At 42.7% G+C, this 13,685-nt stretch overlaps 1 protein-coding gene across 2 annotated transcripts in view; it reads left to right on the forward strand.

The window, feature by feature from the left end:
* The window catches only part of MYO1B (myosin IB), a 153,809-nt gene that overhangs the window by 42,699 nt on the left and 97,425 nt on the right, over positions 1 to 13,685 (forward strand). For both annotated transcript variants that reach the window (XM_066635685.1, XM_066635693.1), the window contains exon 3: positions 5,248 to 5,363. In XM_066635685.1, coding sequence (XP_066491782.1) covers positions 5,248 to 5,363 — 116 coding nt within the window. The remainder of the gene's footprint in view (positions 1 to 5,247; positions 5,364 to 13,685) is intronic.

Here is a 13,685-nt window from a genome sequence, read left to right on the forward strand (position 1 = left end):
ATTGGTTTCAATGTTAGCCAGATTTCCTCTCTTAACTATTTGAAAATGAACTTGAAAGAGTTTGCAAACTATAGTTACAAAGGAATCTGGTTAGTGTCTACATTGTAACTATCAGGGCTTAGACATTTTTTCTTTGCTGATGGAATTTGGAATCATGGAATTTCATGAAACTGTAGATGGGTAATGTTTATTGAATGCATTAACCCATTTCAACCCACAGGTGTACATGTTTGATCCCTGTTGCGAATATGCAATGTTGGGCAGAAATGGCTTAAAGCAGGGGTGCTCACACTTTTTTGGCTTGAGAGCTACTTTGAAACCCAGCAAGGCCCGCAGATCTACCAGAGTTTTTTTTTAGAATGTTCGCGCCATCATAACATATAACATTTATGTGTACAATGTATGTTGGTGTACCTTGAGCCCCACTGAGTATAACAGGACTTACTCCTGAGTAGACATGCTTAGGATTAGGCTGTGAGGCTGCAATCCTAGCCACACTTACCTGGGAGTAAGCCCCATTGAGTACAATGGGCCTTACTCCCGGCGTTTCCTCCCAGAGGCACCTGAAGGGGGGGGTCGGCACTCCGCAATCTACTCATTTTGCCTTGCGATCTACCGGTAGATCACGATCCACCTATTGAGCACCCCTGGCTTAAAGGATATTTATTAGAGAAACTGTTTTGGTCAAGCTATCAGTTTTTTTACTCATACTTTCTTATCAGACCCATACCACTACACTGAATCTCTTGGGATCCTTTACTCACCCCTCCTTCACAATTCTCATTAAACGCCAGCATTCGCATTCTGATGAGCTGCTGCTCATCTTTACCCTTGTACCTGAGGAAATGGGCATGACAAGGCATTGCTCTTCACACATTTGCTAGTGCAAGCTTATCTGGAGCTGGAACCTGATCTGTTGCAATTATTCCATTCTTAGTATTGCATGAAGAGGAGAATGATTTCTGTGATGTGCAAAAGTGAGCAAGCAATCTGTGCTGTTCCTTACTTTTCTTTAGTTGTACAGGCATTCAGCTTGGAAGAGGAAGGTGACTGCTTTATCAGTTTGAAGGTTATACAGTACAGTTCCTGTTCATAAATTGATAGTCTGGACCAGTGGTTCTCACATATTTAGCACCAGGACCCACTTTTTAGAATGAGAATCTGTCAGGACCCACCAGAAGTGATGTCATGACTGGAAGTGACATCATCAAGCAGAAAATTTTTTAACAATCCTAGGCGGCAATCTTACCCGCACTTACCCTGGAGTAAGTCCCATTAACTGTCATTGTTAAAAGAATATACATAGTAGCTTGTTAAAAGTATAGGTCTATAACATTTCCCCAAATGCATTCACATACCTGGTAGCATCAAGTCTAATTTATTAAAAATAAAATATGGAAATGAATGGGAACCCACCTGAAATTGGCTCACAACCCACCTAGTGGGTCCCGACCTACAGTTTGAGAAACACTGGTCTGGAGTATTTTCTCAAATAATTCTTAGGATTTTTTTTTTTTACTAGATCAGTAAAGAGACAGTCAAATCATGTGATGGTTTTTCTTATCTGGATACTTCTCACTAAAAAGAGAGCACGGTGATACTAGTTTCATGTTTGTGATAGAATTTGCCTGTGTCAACTTGCCTGGTGCAAAGGTTGCAGACATATGAGACATCCGTTCCCTCCAACATTTCACAGATAAAAACAAGGACATGCATTAAATACCCTTATTTTTGCATCAAGTACAGCGTATTACATGTTGATGAAAGTTCTGCTTCATCTGCTATATTGACTTCTTCAATGCCTGCCTGATAATGCTTTAATAACAAGAAAGTTTTTTTTTCTTTTTTTAAGCATAAGATAGGAAAATGCACACAATTGTAGAACAATTACCGCTGGTTCAAAATGAGCATCACCAATATATGAAATGTCAGGCTGTGCATTATATAGCGTTTAATGTTTGTCAGTGTGCATTTACATGTTCTACAAGGTCATTGCCATCTATCACCCTGACCCCCCCAACTCAGACTTGCATAGACATGGGATACAGATGAGACTTAAATAACGGCGCAGTGTTAATATAAGACATTCAAAAAAAGCAAAAATTGAGACCATAGCGTTACCAGAGACTGGGACCCAAAAATATGGACAGAAATATCAACATTTAGATGGGTTGTTAGTGCCTTTGGCATTTGTGGATATCACAGGAACGTATAAAACTGCCTTGTACTGAGTCAGACCATTGTTCTCTCTAGCTCATTATTGTCAATTCTGGAAGTGGCTCTCCAAAGTTCGCAACAGGGACTTTGTCAAGTCCTCCTGTCACATGTAATAGGTGTGATTAGATTCACACAGTGCTAGAACCCTCAATTCCCAGATGAGTTCTGGTTGCTTGAAAGATGGCTTTGAATTTGTTGGGCACTAAATTTTGGATCTTTTGGATTTTGGATCAGCTCCAAAGAGATCTCTCTTGAATTGTAATGGAATTTATGTACTGGTTTGTAAAACCAAACATAATTAGAATAGCTTTAATACTCTGGGGAAAATCTGGCATCTGCTCAATAGTAGCCATCTTCTAACTGCTCATTGGTGCTGGATCATGGTAATAGTAATCCAGAATCTTTGGTCATGTAGCCACATGTCTGCATAGTTCTCCCCTGTACACATGCAAGGTCACAACCTGAGGACAAGCATCACAATCCAGTAAAGAGATAAGTAAGCTTAAGTCCCCTGAGAGCAGAAAGAATTTATATTTTCCAGAGACAACTTTTCCTGGTAAGTGTTGAGTAAAGGAAAATGCCTGTTTCCAAATATACAAGTTGAACCAATAGTGTGAAAACCTGGAGGCAAGCACCCCAGCAGTGCCTGCTTCACAGCAACACCAGTTCAACTCCTTTCTGCAATATTCAGGTAAACCCAATTTCAAATTATTTCACATGTTTATCCCTTCCCTCTACTGGAGATCTGAGGGTGACAACTTTCTCCACCACTATTCTCGGAATAACCGTGTAAGGTAGGTTAGATGGCAACTGACCCAGAGTTAGCCAATGAATTTCATGGCTGAATGGGGTTTTGAACCTTGTTCTCCCCAGCCCTGGTCTGATTAACTATACTAATGAAGTATCCAGGGTTTTCTGTGGCTGTTGCTCAGCCTCTTGGGACTGTGTGGCCTGATTCATTGATCTGTGTGGCCAAGTTTCAAATGGATCTTCAGTCCATTTGTCATTTCTTGTTTGTCTCATGCTAGGAAAAGAATGAGATCTGCATGTGGATTCATATTTTGTTTGTGTGAGTGTGTGTGAGAGAGAGATGCAGAAGAGTAGGAACATGTATGGCATGTGATGATGGCTGAGATGAAGAAACAAGGTTACCTTTTTATTCTTGAGTTTTAACAGTGAGCGCTGATTGATGTACAGAAATCCTAAATAGTTGTCCAAGCTTTTAACTAAGTTTGTAGTGAAGCAGAAAATGGAATCCAGATCCTTGCCTGCCTCTTTTTCCTGTGCTTTGATCACAAGACCAGTCCTTTGGGGCTGCTATTCTAAAATAGTAGCAGTATAAGAACGCACAGCAAGCCTAAGGATATTTTAATCTCTTCGATGCCATGACATTTTTCCCCCTACCCCAGGAGTTCTGTTTTCATTCTTGGAATGTAACTGCACTTATTCCATGCTCAAGGAATTAAGTCATTTATATCTCTCCTTGTTTATATTGGAGTGCTGGTGGGAAGGAAGATGTTGTGTGGGAAAGTTCTGGTTTTATTTCCCCTGGATTTCTTTTCTCATTTCTCTACTGATTATTCGAGGGACTAAAATACAGTTAATTTATCTGTTATGGTGTAGGTGGTTGAATTATAGCGATAGGACTCCCTTTAAAGGCGAAACCTCCTGTGTGTTGGCTTACCCAAAGCTCTGATACCTTGATAATTCAGTAAACTGGGGGAAAAGCCTTGTCTAGGTATACATCTTTGACCTTTCAACATATTGGTTGTTTTAAGATATGTTACACTGGATTTGAGGTTCATTAGTATGCTGCTGGTATCTTACTCTCAGAATAATAGAGTAGCTTAATTACAAAAATGCTAGTTTTTTATATTCCTCCTTAGACATGACTTTTCAACCCATGTTCACATTTTGCTTAATTTTTCCCTTGTGTTATCCAAAAAGAAATCCCTCCTCTCCTCAAAAAGAATTTCAGTCAGTTTTTTTTTTATATAAATGCTTTTGTGGTATAGTTGCTTGAGAAATGTTTAGTTTTGCTAATTATATGCTATCAAATAGCAATTCAACTGTATTCACTTCCAGTTGTCTTTCTGTTGACAATCAGTCATGAGAGATGACCTCATGCTTTTCTGAACACTGATAAAATACAAAGATGTAGCTTAGCAAAATTGTTCTTCAGAATTAGTAAATATTAGCAATTTTTTCTGGGGGGGGGGTATATATTCTGCCACAGGGTACCATAGAGCCCTAAGACAGACTTATAACACATTCTTGCTGATTTGGGGTCTTAAAGTCAAAATAATATCTCTTGAACAATTCAAACATTTTTGAATTCTGGACTCCTTCTAATTAAAGTTGGTAAGTTGATCTTGCTTTCCCCCTCCTCCCCACTATTTTAAAAGCTATTTTAAAGTGCCTGGTGGAGGAAGGGGTGAGAGCCAGATCACAACTCTGAGGATGGAATGCCAGACCAGCCAACTCCCGAGGAGGTGCAGATGTGCTTTACAGCATGTTTGTGACCCTTCTGAGCCTGCATAAGGGACTTGCGTTGGGGCGATGTTAGGATTATGCCCTAAGTTTGATTAAAGAGCTGCTCAAGGGAGTGGCAACAGGATGTGGGTGTCTTGTTGTCTTGTGTGCTCCCTGAGACATCTGATGGGCCACTGAGATACAGGAAGCTGGACTAGATAGGCCTTTGGCTTGATTGAGTGGGGTTGTTGTTCTGCTCAGAGGAAGGAGCCTATGAGTAGGCTGGGGAGGTGGTGGGTGTCAGTATATTGATGTGGTGTGGGGCCTGATGGTTTGCTTTTAGTGCCCCTCAGCATGTTTGTCTGCCCGGATGCCTAATGTTTGGATAGAGCTAAGGAACTCTTTAAATTGAGCATGCAACTGTTGCAACATTTACTTGTGACAATATCATGTTAACAAAAATCAGTACAAATGCAAAGGGAAGAGCTTAATGTTTTTTTAAAATATGAAGATAACGATCTTATTAAAACCGTCCTGCACATTTTTACTCTCTTGCAGACTTACATTGGTAGTGTGGTGATATCAATAAATCCGTACAGATTGCTACCTATTTATACACCAGAGAAGGTGGAAGAATACAGAAACAGAAACTTCTATGAACTCAGACCTCATATGTAAGTATGGTGCCAAAGTTTTGGCTCCTATTATTTTGTAAAGCAATGTGTTTGTAGATGAGATCCGCATTTCATGTAAGTTATAGAATGTGTTTGATCTGTGACGCCATGTTGTTGTTAAGTCTTAGAATACCAGCTCTAGTGACAGTTTTTTTGTGTAAGGAAATCTGGATACCTTTTCAATGACAGCTATAGAATTTGGTTTTATAGATGAGAGAATTGTGTTTGGGTAATACCTTGCGCTGAAACTAGTTGTTATAGCAACTCTTTGGTTGCCACTGTTCCCTGCCCCATAACTTCTAGTAATGGAGAATATGTGTTACGTCATGGTGCTTTTCTGCCTTACCCCCTTAAGTAGAAACCAATGACCTGGAGTGGCACAGGGCAACTAGATGCTATAGGCATTACTATATATTTCAGGTATGCAGTGAGGAAGATATGAGCCATGGCTGCTGTTTTTGGTTGTGGGTGTTGTAATACTTGTTTCTGAACAAAGCCAAAATTGCTTAAGGGCACAATCCTACCTTGCGCTGAAACAGGCAAGCCAGGAGGCTTGTGCTGTATCCAGCGTGACATAAGGCACCACAGTGGCTCAGCCGAAGGTAAGGGCACTGCAGCCCCTTTGGGTCACCTTGGACTTGTCCCACCTCCTGAAGTGGCACAAGTCTGAGGACAGTGAAGCCACTTGAAGCTGTTCCACACTTCTCAGGGAATGGGGTTGGGATCCAGCATAACTGCTGGGACCTGGCCCCACTGCCTGCCCACCCTGAGCTTGGCCAGTGTAAGGCTGGGTCCCTCCGTCAGCGTGGAGGCTGAATTCAGCCTCTGCGGGCTGGCATGCCTCTGTGCACCAGCCTAACCAACTCAAGAGGAGGCACAAACGTGCCTTATGCATGTTTGTGACCCTCCTGGGCCGGCACAAGAGACCTGCACCAGCCAGTGGCGTAGCTAATGATTTGTAACCTGGTGCCATGCTCAAAATGTTGCCCCAGAAGTGATGTCACAACCAAAAGTGACATCAAACTCAGGCTTTTTAAAAAGTGAAAATTGGGAGGAACCCACCTCCTCCCCCCCAGCAGCTCACCATCTACTTGCTCTGCTGCCTGCCCCCAGTCAGTGACATAATTAAGGCATCTATCTGCTACCTGGGGTCAAAGAAGATTTGTAGGCCTCCCCACACAAAATCAAATAATTTAAATAAATAAAAACTGTGCCTCTGATCAGTTCAAGACATTGTGCTGGGGTGAAGAGGGATGGTTATTCTCCCCCTGCTAAATATAAGAGGGGCACCACTTGAAAAAGTGCCTTTTTACCCAGTTAGCAGGGGTAACTGTATTATGATACATCGAAATGAGAGCTGACTCATAATAACACCTTATTGGTTTCATGCTTTATCATGATAACATGTCATTGAAGTCAGTAACATAATAACATGTCATTGACTCTCGGAACAATCAGTCTCATAGGTCGGTTTTGAGTAAAAAAAACCCACTTTTTATTCCATAAGGCAGTTGTGTTTTCATTTTCTGGTTAATTGGCTTCTGGTTAAGCTTCGCAAACATGCCTTTCAGCACGCTTAGAATACAGAATACAGAGAGAATACAGATATTCCAATGCAGTTTGTTTCATTGCATTCTACATTAAATTACCTTTCCAATGATATATAACATGATGGTATTATTCATACATATCAAGATTTTCACAATTTTGGTCACTAGTGTCAAGCTCAGCTTGTTGCCCCCCTAAAGCTTGTTGCCTGGTGCAACTGCTACCCCCTGCACCCCTTTAGCTAAACCACTGGCGCCACCCCAAGGGTGCCTCAGGATTGCACCCTAAGTTACAGTATATAGTTTTGTGTTAATTTAGAGCCAGTTCACACAGAGCCCAATCTTCTTCCAAGCAGTTCTGTTAAATTACAGGTATCCCTTGCTTTCTGATTTGATCCACTCTTTCATTTCAGTTATACCCAAAAGTCATTCATTCAGCGCATGCTCCTTTCAACCTTTCTCTGCTGTTCTAAAGGCTAAAATTGTCCTCCCCATGTTAATTTGCATACGACATGGTAATTTAAACTATTTTTGTTTGTGTGTGTATGTGAAAGAGAGAGCATGTGCCAACTTTTGCTCCGGGTCTATTCCCATTCCTGAAGGCATTAATGAGAATCAGTTTGCAGACATTGTTGTGTGACAGCAGGAATTTGCAAGCTAAAAAAGGCATTTACAATTTGCTGTCTGAAAAAGCATTGGAAAAACTAAAAGAATAAAAACTGGGCTCCATTTTCCAGCCATTTTCGCGTTTCACCACTGCTGCAGTCCCTAACCTGTCAAATGAGCAGGGGGTGCTTGTATGTTGAGTTACTGCACTTTGGGATCTGTGCAGGACTCTATCCTGTGAAGGAGTTTCCCATTTGTTTCATCTCCTAGTAGTTGCACATGATACATCCAGAATTGTTAAGTCCTGTTGGACATGTTAAGGCGTTCCACATGATGTTTGTCTAATTTTCCATTAATCCTCTCATTTGAATGGGATGTAACGTATTACAGTACTTTGGCTTAACAAAATTGCTTATTGGGCTATTGATTAATATTCTCCAGTGGGATCTCCATGTCTGTCTTAGTCCTAACAAGCTCCTCCCTCTCAGGTAGGCAGGCCAGAGTCTTTTGTTCCTCCTGAGGGGAGGGGCTGCCTGGACTCCCCCCCACTGGCCTAGCCTTTCGGCCAAGCAGGACCATAGATCTGTTCGCCAGCAGCCACAACCACCAGCTGCCAAGGTTCTTCGCCGGAGGACACTGTCCAGAGGCAGAGGGGATGGACGCACTCCACCAACGGTGGCCCCAAAGGGCAGTGTTTGCCTTTCCCCCCACAAAGCTCCTTCAGAGGGTCCTCACGAAGGTCAGGCTAGAGCAGGCCGAAGTCGTCCTCATAGCACCAGACTGGCCCTGCCGGCCCTGGTACCCAGACCTGCGGGAGTTGGCCATCTCCCCACCCCTTCCCCAGCGCCTGGACCTTCTGTCACAGGGCCCAGCCCTTCACCCACAGATAGCCAAACTCCATCTAGCTGCCTGGAGATTGAGTGGAAGAGACTAGCCAGGACAGGCTACTCCTCCGCCGTCCTGGCTACTCTCCGACCGGAGAGAATCCACCAACTGGGTCTACAAAGGAACCTGGAGGGTCCTAACCAATTGGTGCCAATCCCTAAATCTTGACCCAGAGAGGATCAGGATCAAGGATTTCCTGAGCTTCCTCCAGGCAGGCCTTGACAAGGGCCTCAGCACGGCCACCCTTGAGGCAGGTCTCAGCAGTCGCCTCCATTCTGGGGTTCCCCAAGGGAAGGGCCCTCGCATCACACCCGCACGTTAGAAAATTCCTCAAGGGAGTGAGTCTCCTCAACCCACCACCCGTGACCAGGGCTCCCATGTGGGACCTGACACTGATGCTGAGGGCATTGACGAGGCCTCCTTTTGAACCGATGGCGATGTGCTTGCTAAAGCTACTATCGCAGAAGACCACCTTCCTGGAGGCAGTGTGCAGGGCAGCTACCTGGAGCTCGCCTAGCACCTTCATCAAGCACTACAAGTTCGACACCTTTGCCTCTGGGGATGCAGCCTTCCAAGGCGCATCCTCCAGAGCATGGCACTATCGGCTTACGGCAGCTCCCACCCTTGAGGAGCACTGCTTGGGCACATCCCACTTGTTAGGACTGAGACGGACATGGAGATCCCACTGGAGAACGGGGAGATTTGTACTTACCGTGAATCCCCTTCTCAGTGGTCTCCATGTCCGGATTAGTCCATCTGCCCTTGCAGCCACTTGTTAGGACTAAGACGGACATGGAGACCACTGAGAAGGGGGATTCACGGTAAGTACAAATCTCCCCGTTTTTCAATATTAAATTATACTTCTGTAATGTGTTGTGAACAGTTTAAAGTCATTCTTGCTTGGGAAGGAGATTGCTTCTAATTGTGGTGCCCATTTTGAATGCCAGAAATACTTTTCATGTATGGTGGAAAAGCACAGCCTTTCATTCATTTAGCCCAGGGGTGCCCAAACCCCAGCCCTGGGGCCACTTGCGGCCCTCAGGGAGCTCCCAGTCTCCAATGAGCCTCTGGCCCTCCGGATATTTGTTGGAGCCCGCACTGGCCCGATGCAACTGCTCTCAGCATGAGGACGACTATTTGACCTCTCGCATGAGCTGTGGGATGAGGGCTCCCTCCACTGCTTGCTGTTTCACATATGTGATGCAGCAGCGGCAGCAAAAGAAAGGCCAGCCTTGCTTTGTGCCAGGCCTTTTATAGGCCTTGAGCTATTGCAAGACCTTCATTCACTTATATAAGTTCATCTTTAATATATTCATTTATGTAAACTTATGTAAATTTATTCAAATTTTAAATGTAAATTAATTCTCCCCCCCCCCCCCCGCCCCTGACACAGTGTCAGGGAGATGATGTGGCCCTCCTGCCAAAAACTTTGGACACCCCTGATTTAGCCTCATGGCCCAACAACATACAGTACCTGGTACTGGACTTCTTAGAATGCACTCCCTTGCATTCAAGGACCAAGTGTAGTGACACAACTCAATGGACTAGAGGGAGGCAAGGGTAGAGATGCAATAATATACAACTTTTATTATGGATTATAATACAGTTATGGGGAAGGAGAATCAGAAATAAAATATAGTGCAGTGTACTTGACCCTCATTCTCCTTGAATGCCATTGGGCTGCCTCATCCCATCTCATCCAACTTGATCCAATCTCGGCCCATCTCACCTTATTCAGTTTCCTCCTTCCTAATTCTATCGCATCTAATTGCCTTGATTCTTTCATTTTCTACAGCCAAGCACTTAATCCTCTGCGTGTAGAAGTTATTTGCTGTCTAAGTTGCAATTCAATAATGACGATCTGTTAACAAAACTGTTGGGAGTTTAACCAACTACAATAGATAGGCAGCCTAATGTGTGTTGAAGCAGAACAGTAAATGGCTACAGTCCAAAGTCTAAATATGGGTTGGGGTCTTTAAGCATTTTGGGGTGGGCGGCTCTGATTCTTCCTCTCATACTATTTTAAAATTGTTAGAGAAAGATCATGCACCAGTTTTAAACTGCTGCATGGCATGGATTTTTGAGTATGTATTAAAAAAAAAGTTCTTCTCAACTGTTGTTAAATGGAATCTGTAAATATGCTGATCTCTCCTAAATACATAAACGTCTTATGGGGAAACTACACATTATGAGGGGATAGAGTTTCCCTCTGTGTAGTGCGGACAGCTGAAGGACAGAATCATTGGGTGGAAGGTGGGTGTGTAGTCCTGCTTCCTCTTGTGTTCTCCTGTAAGAGAAGTGCAAGAGCACTTGGGCTGTTTAACCTGTCACAGATTACAGTCCCAGCTGGGAAAACACAAAGGAGATTTGCTTCTTATGCACAGGAGTTGGAACACCAGACTAAGAGAGAGATTTTAGGAGGCGAGATATGTCCAAAGGAATGGGGGTGCTTGGTGGAAGAATCTTGGATTCCAATTGATGAAGCAGACAATTCTAGATTCTTGAGCTTCCTCTGTCCTTACAGGGACTTCTGTAGGCCTTCTGTCTCAGTCCTCCCCAGAGCAGATCAGCTATATTCTCTCTTCTCTTTCCTCTCTTTTCTATCTGTCCACCCTTCTCCTGCTCTCTGTGTTCCAATACCTTTCCAGACAGCTTCACTTAGTCCCCACTGGCTTTCTCCTTGCCCTTCTTTGTTCTAGCTTTCCTTTCGATTTTTCTACTTGCTTTTTCATAGTTTGCTCCTTTGTACTCCTTTCACCACCTTTGCTATACCCCTTCTGCCTGGTTTCCTTCCTTATAGTCTCTTTTAGGGGATGATGAAGGGGTCTCTTACTCTGAAGGGCTGATGAGCACCTGACTTGCTGCTAGTCAGCTGTGCTTTGAAGACATGACAGTAATGATGTCACCATCAATCACCTCCACAGAAGCTCTGGGCCAGCTTCAGGTGTGTTGGGTCTCTTTGGAGCTGCAGCAATCCCAGATTGCCATTTAGGGGTTAAGCATTAGCCCCCCAGTGTTCTTTCTTTCTCCTATCTCTTTTTTCCTAGTTGTTCTTTTCTGTTTATAATATCTCCTAATCCACACCTCCCTTTCTTCCTTGCCAAAATGCTCTTTATCCTCTGAAAACACAACATTTCATTTGAATGGAAATAAATTATGCAAATACTTGGAATTCCCAAGGATTTCAGTACCTAAAAATATCAGACTTTGAATAGGCATTTTTGTGTTTTAAAAAATTAGAATACTGTACTGCAGTTTATTCCAAACACTGACTTGAAATGACTAAAATAATACATGTTCAAGACAAGTGAAAAAATATTCCCAGAAAAGAATTATTGTACAGCACCTATCAGACTTTGGCACTTTATGAATAACTATGAGATTTTTGTAATGCCTCAGGACAAGGATGCAATGGCTGCAAACCAAATGAATTTTAAGTGTACTTGAGTTCCATTGCAGTTTCATTTGTAAAAACATTTCAATAGATTTAAATATTCCTAACATTGTACAGCACCCATTGCTTTTACATATGAGTTAATTATATAAAACTCTTGCCAGTGTGATCTATGCAAGTATTTTGCAGAGAGGATATCAGACTTGGTATAAGTACACCTTGGAGAGTCTAATTTATAATTAAATGTAAAAATAAAGTTCTGTAGAACCAGGGTATCCCATAAGCAAAAAAAGTATCTTAGAGTTAAGCTAAGACCTTGTTGTTGGCAACCTTCAGTCTCGAAAGACTATGGTATCGCACTCTGAATGGTGGTTCTGGAACAGCGTCTAGTGTGGCTGAAAAGGCCAATTCGGGAGTGACAATCCCTTCCACACTGGGAGCAAGCTGAGACCACCATTTGAGATTAAGAATACAGGTGTGATACGTACTGGGTTTTCTTTTTCCTCCTTGTAAGGCTAATCTTCAGAGAGGCTGTTTAGATCAGGAAAACCAGCACTTGGGAGGTGAAGGGTTAATCTTTCTTAGCACTGCTGTTCTGATCAAAACCAGAACCTGCAGCAGTTTGGAGATCCTGAATATCCTGCATCATGTCTCTCCATTGCCCTAAGCAAATGTAATGCTTTCTCAGAGAGCTGTATTGCATATCAAAGGAACATCCAAAGCTAATAAACCTGCCGAATATTTGATGTGTGCAGTGTTTGATTTGCACTATATATCGCGAACAAAATGTATGAAATTCTATCCATTCTGAATTTGAGGCTGCACAGGTGTTCAATGCCCCAAATTTAAGGTGTGTGTAACCTCCCTCTCATTAAAAAAAAAGTATTGCCTTGTAAGATAAATCGCCATGATTTTGGAAGGAAGATCTTTTGTTTAAAGATCATGTTTAAATACAAACATGAAACTAGGTGCTCAAGAGAGGATGTGCTCAGTTGAATGACTTTAATTTGTAAAAGGCATAGTCAAATAATTATCTGTTTGCTCACATGGTACAGTTCCTGGAATGTGAACTCTTAATATGTTTATGGAGCAGTGACATAGTATGTGTGGGAAGATAAAAAAAACTTTTAATTTATTTTTTGTTGGTATTATATAGATATCTCTACTTACAGAAATCAGCAAGTCCTAACCAGCTTATTGGGTTGTATCCTGTGCTTACCTTATTCGGATATTATTCTTATGGTATGGTCATGGTGAGAGTGACCCTAGATGTTCCAGGGTCCTCAACTTAGGCAATTCAAGCAGTGCTTTAGTAGTCTGAGTGTTTCTGACCCATGGTGCCAGGGATGAAAGTGCTGAGAAGGTAACAAAATAAATGGCATACCTGACAAGAGAAACTTATAGTTATTTTTGTTGTGAGATGTTCATTACAGTCATGGGAACCCAACTCCGTCACTCTAAAGAACAAATTAGAAACGGACTTTAGGAAAGTTATACAATTCCTTGTTTATTTCAACCTGAAATTGGGAAATGCCATAGGGCCCGATCCTATCCAACTTTCCAGCCCTGGTGTAGCCATGCCAATGGGGTGTACGCTGTATCCTGTGGTGGGAAGGTAGTTATGCAGGCCTCCTTAATGTTAAGGGAATGTTTGTTCCCTTGCCTTGGGGCTGCATTGCAGCTGCACCAGTGCTGGAAATTTGGATAGGATTGGGCCCATAGTCTTCTCTGTTTCTTGTTGATTGTGCTTCTTGCTATTTGAATCCATGCATCAGATGGATATGGCTATGCAGAAAAACTGTGGCTCACCAGCACACTTGAGAGAACAAGTGTAGATGAAGGCCATTCCTTTGTATTAACAGAAATAATGAGCTCCTAATCTCTGGAGTG

This window comes from Tiliqua scincoides, chromosome 1 (assembly GCF_035046505.1).
Source record: "Tiliqua scincoides isolate rTilSci1 chromosome 1, rTilSci1.hap2, whole genome shotgun sequence".
Classification (NCBI taxonomy): Eukaryota; Metazoa; Chordata; class Lepidosauria; order Squamata; family Scincidae; genus Tiliqua; species Tiliqua scincoides.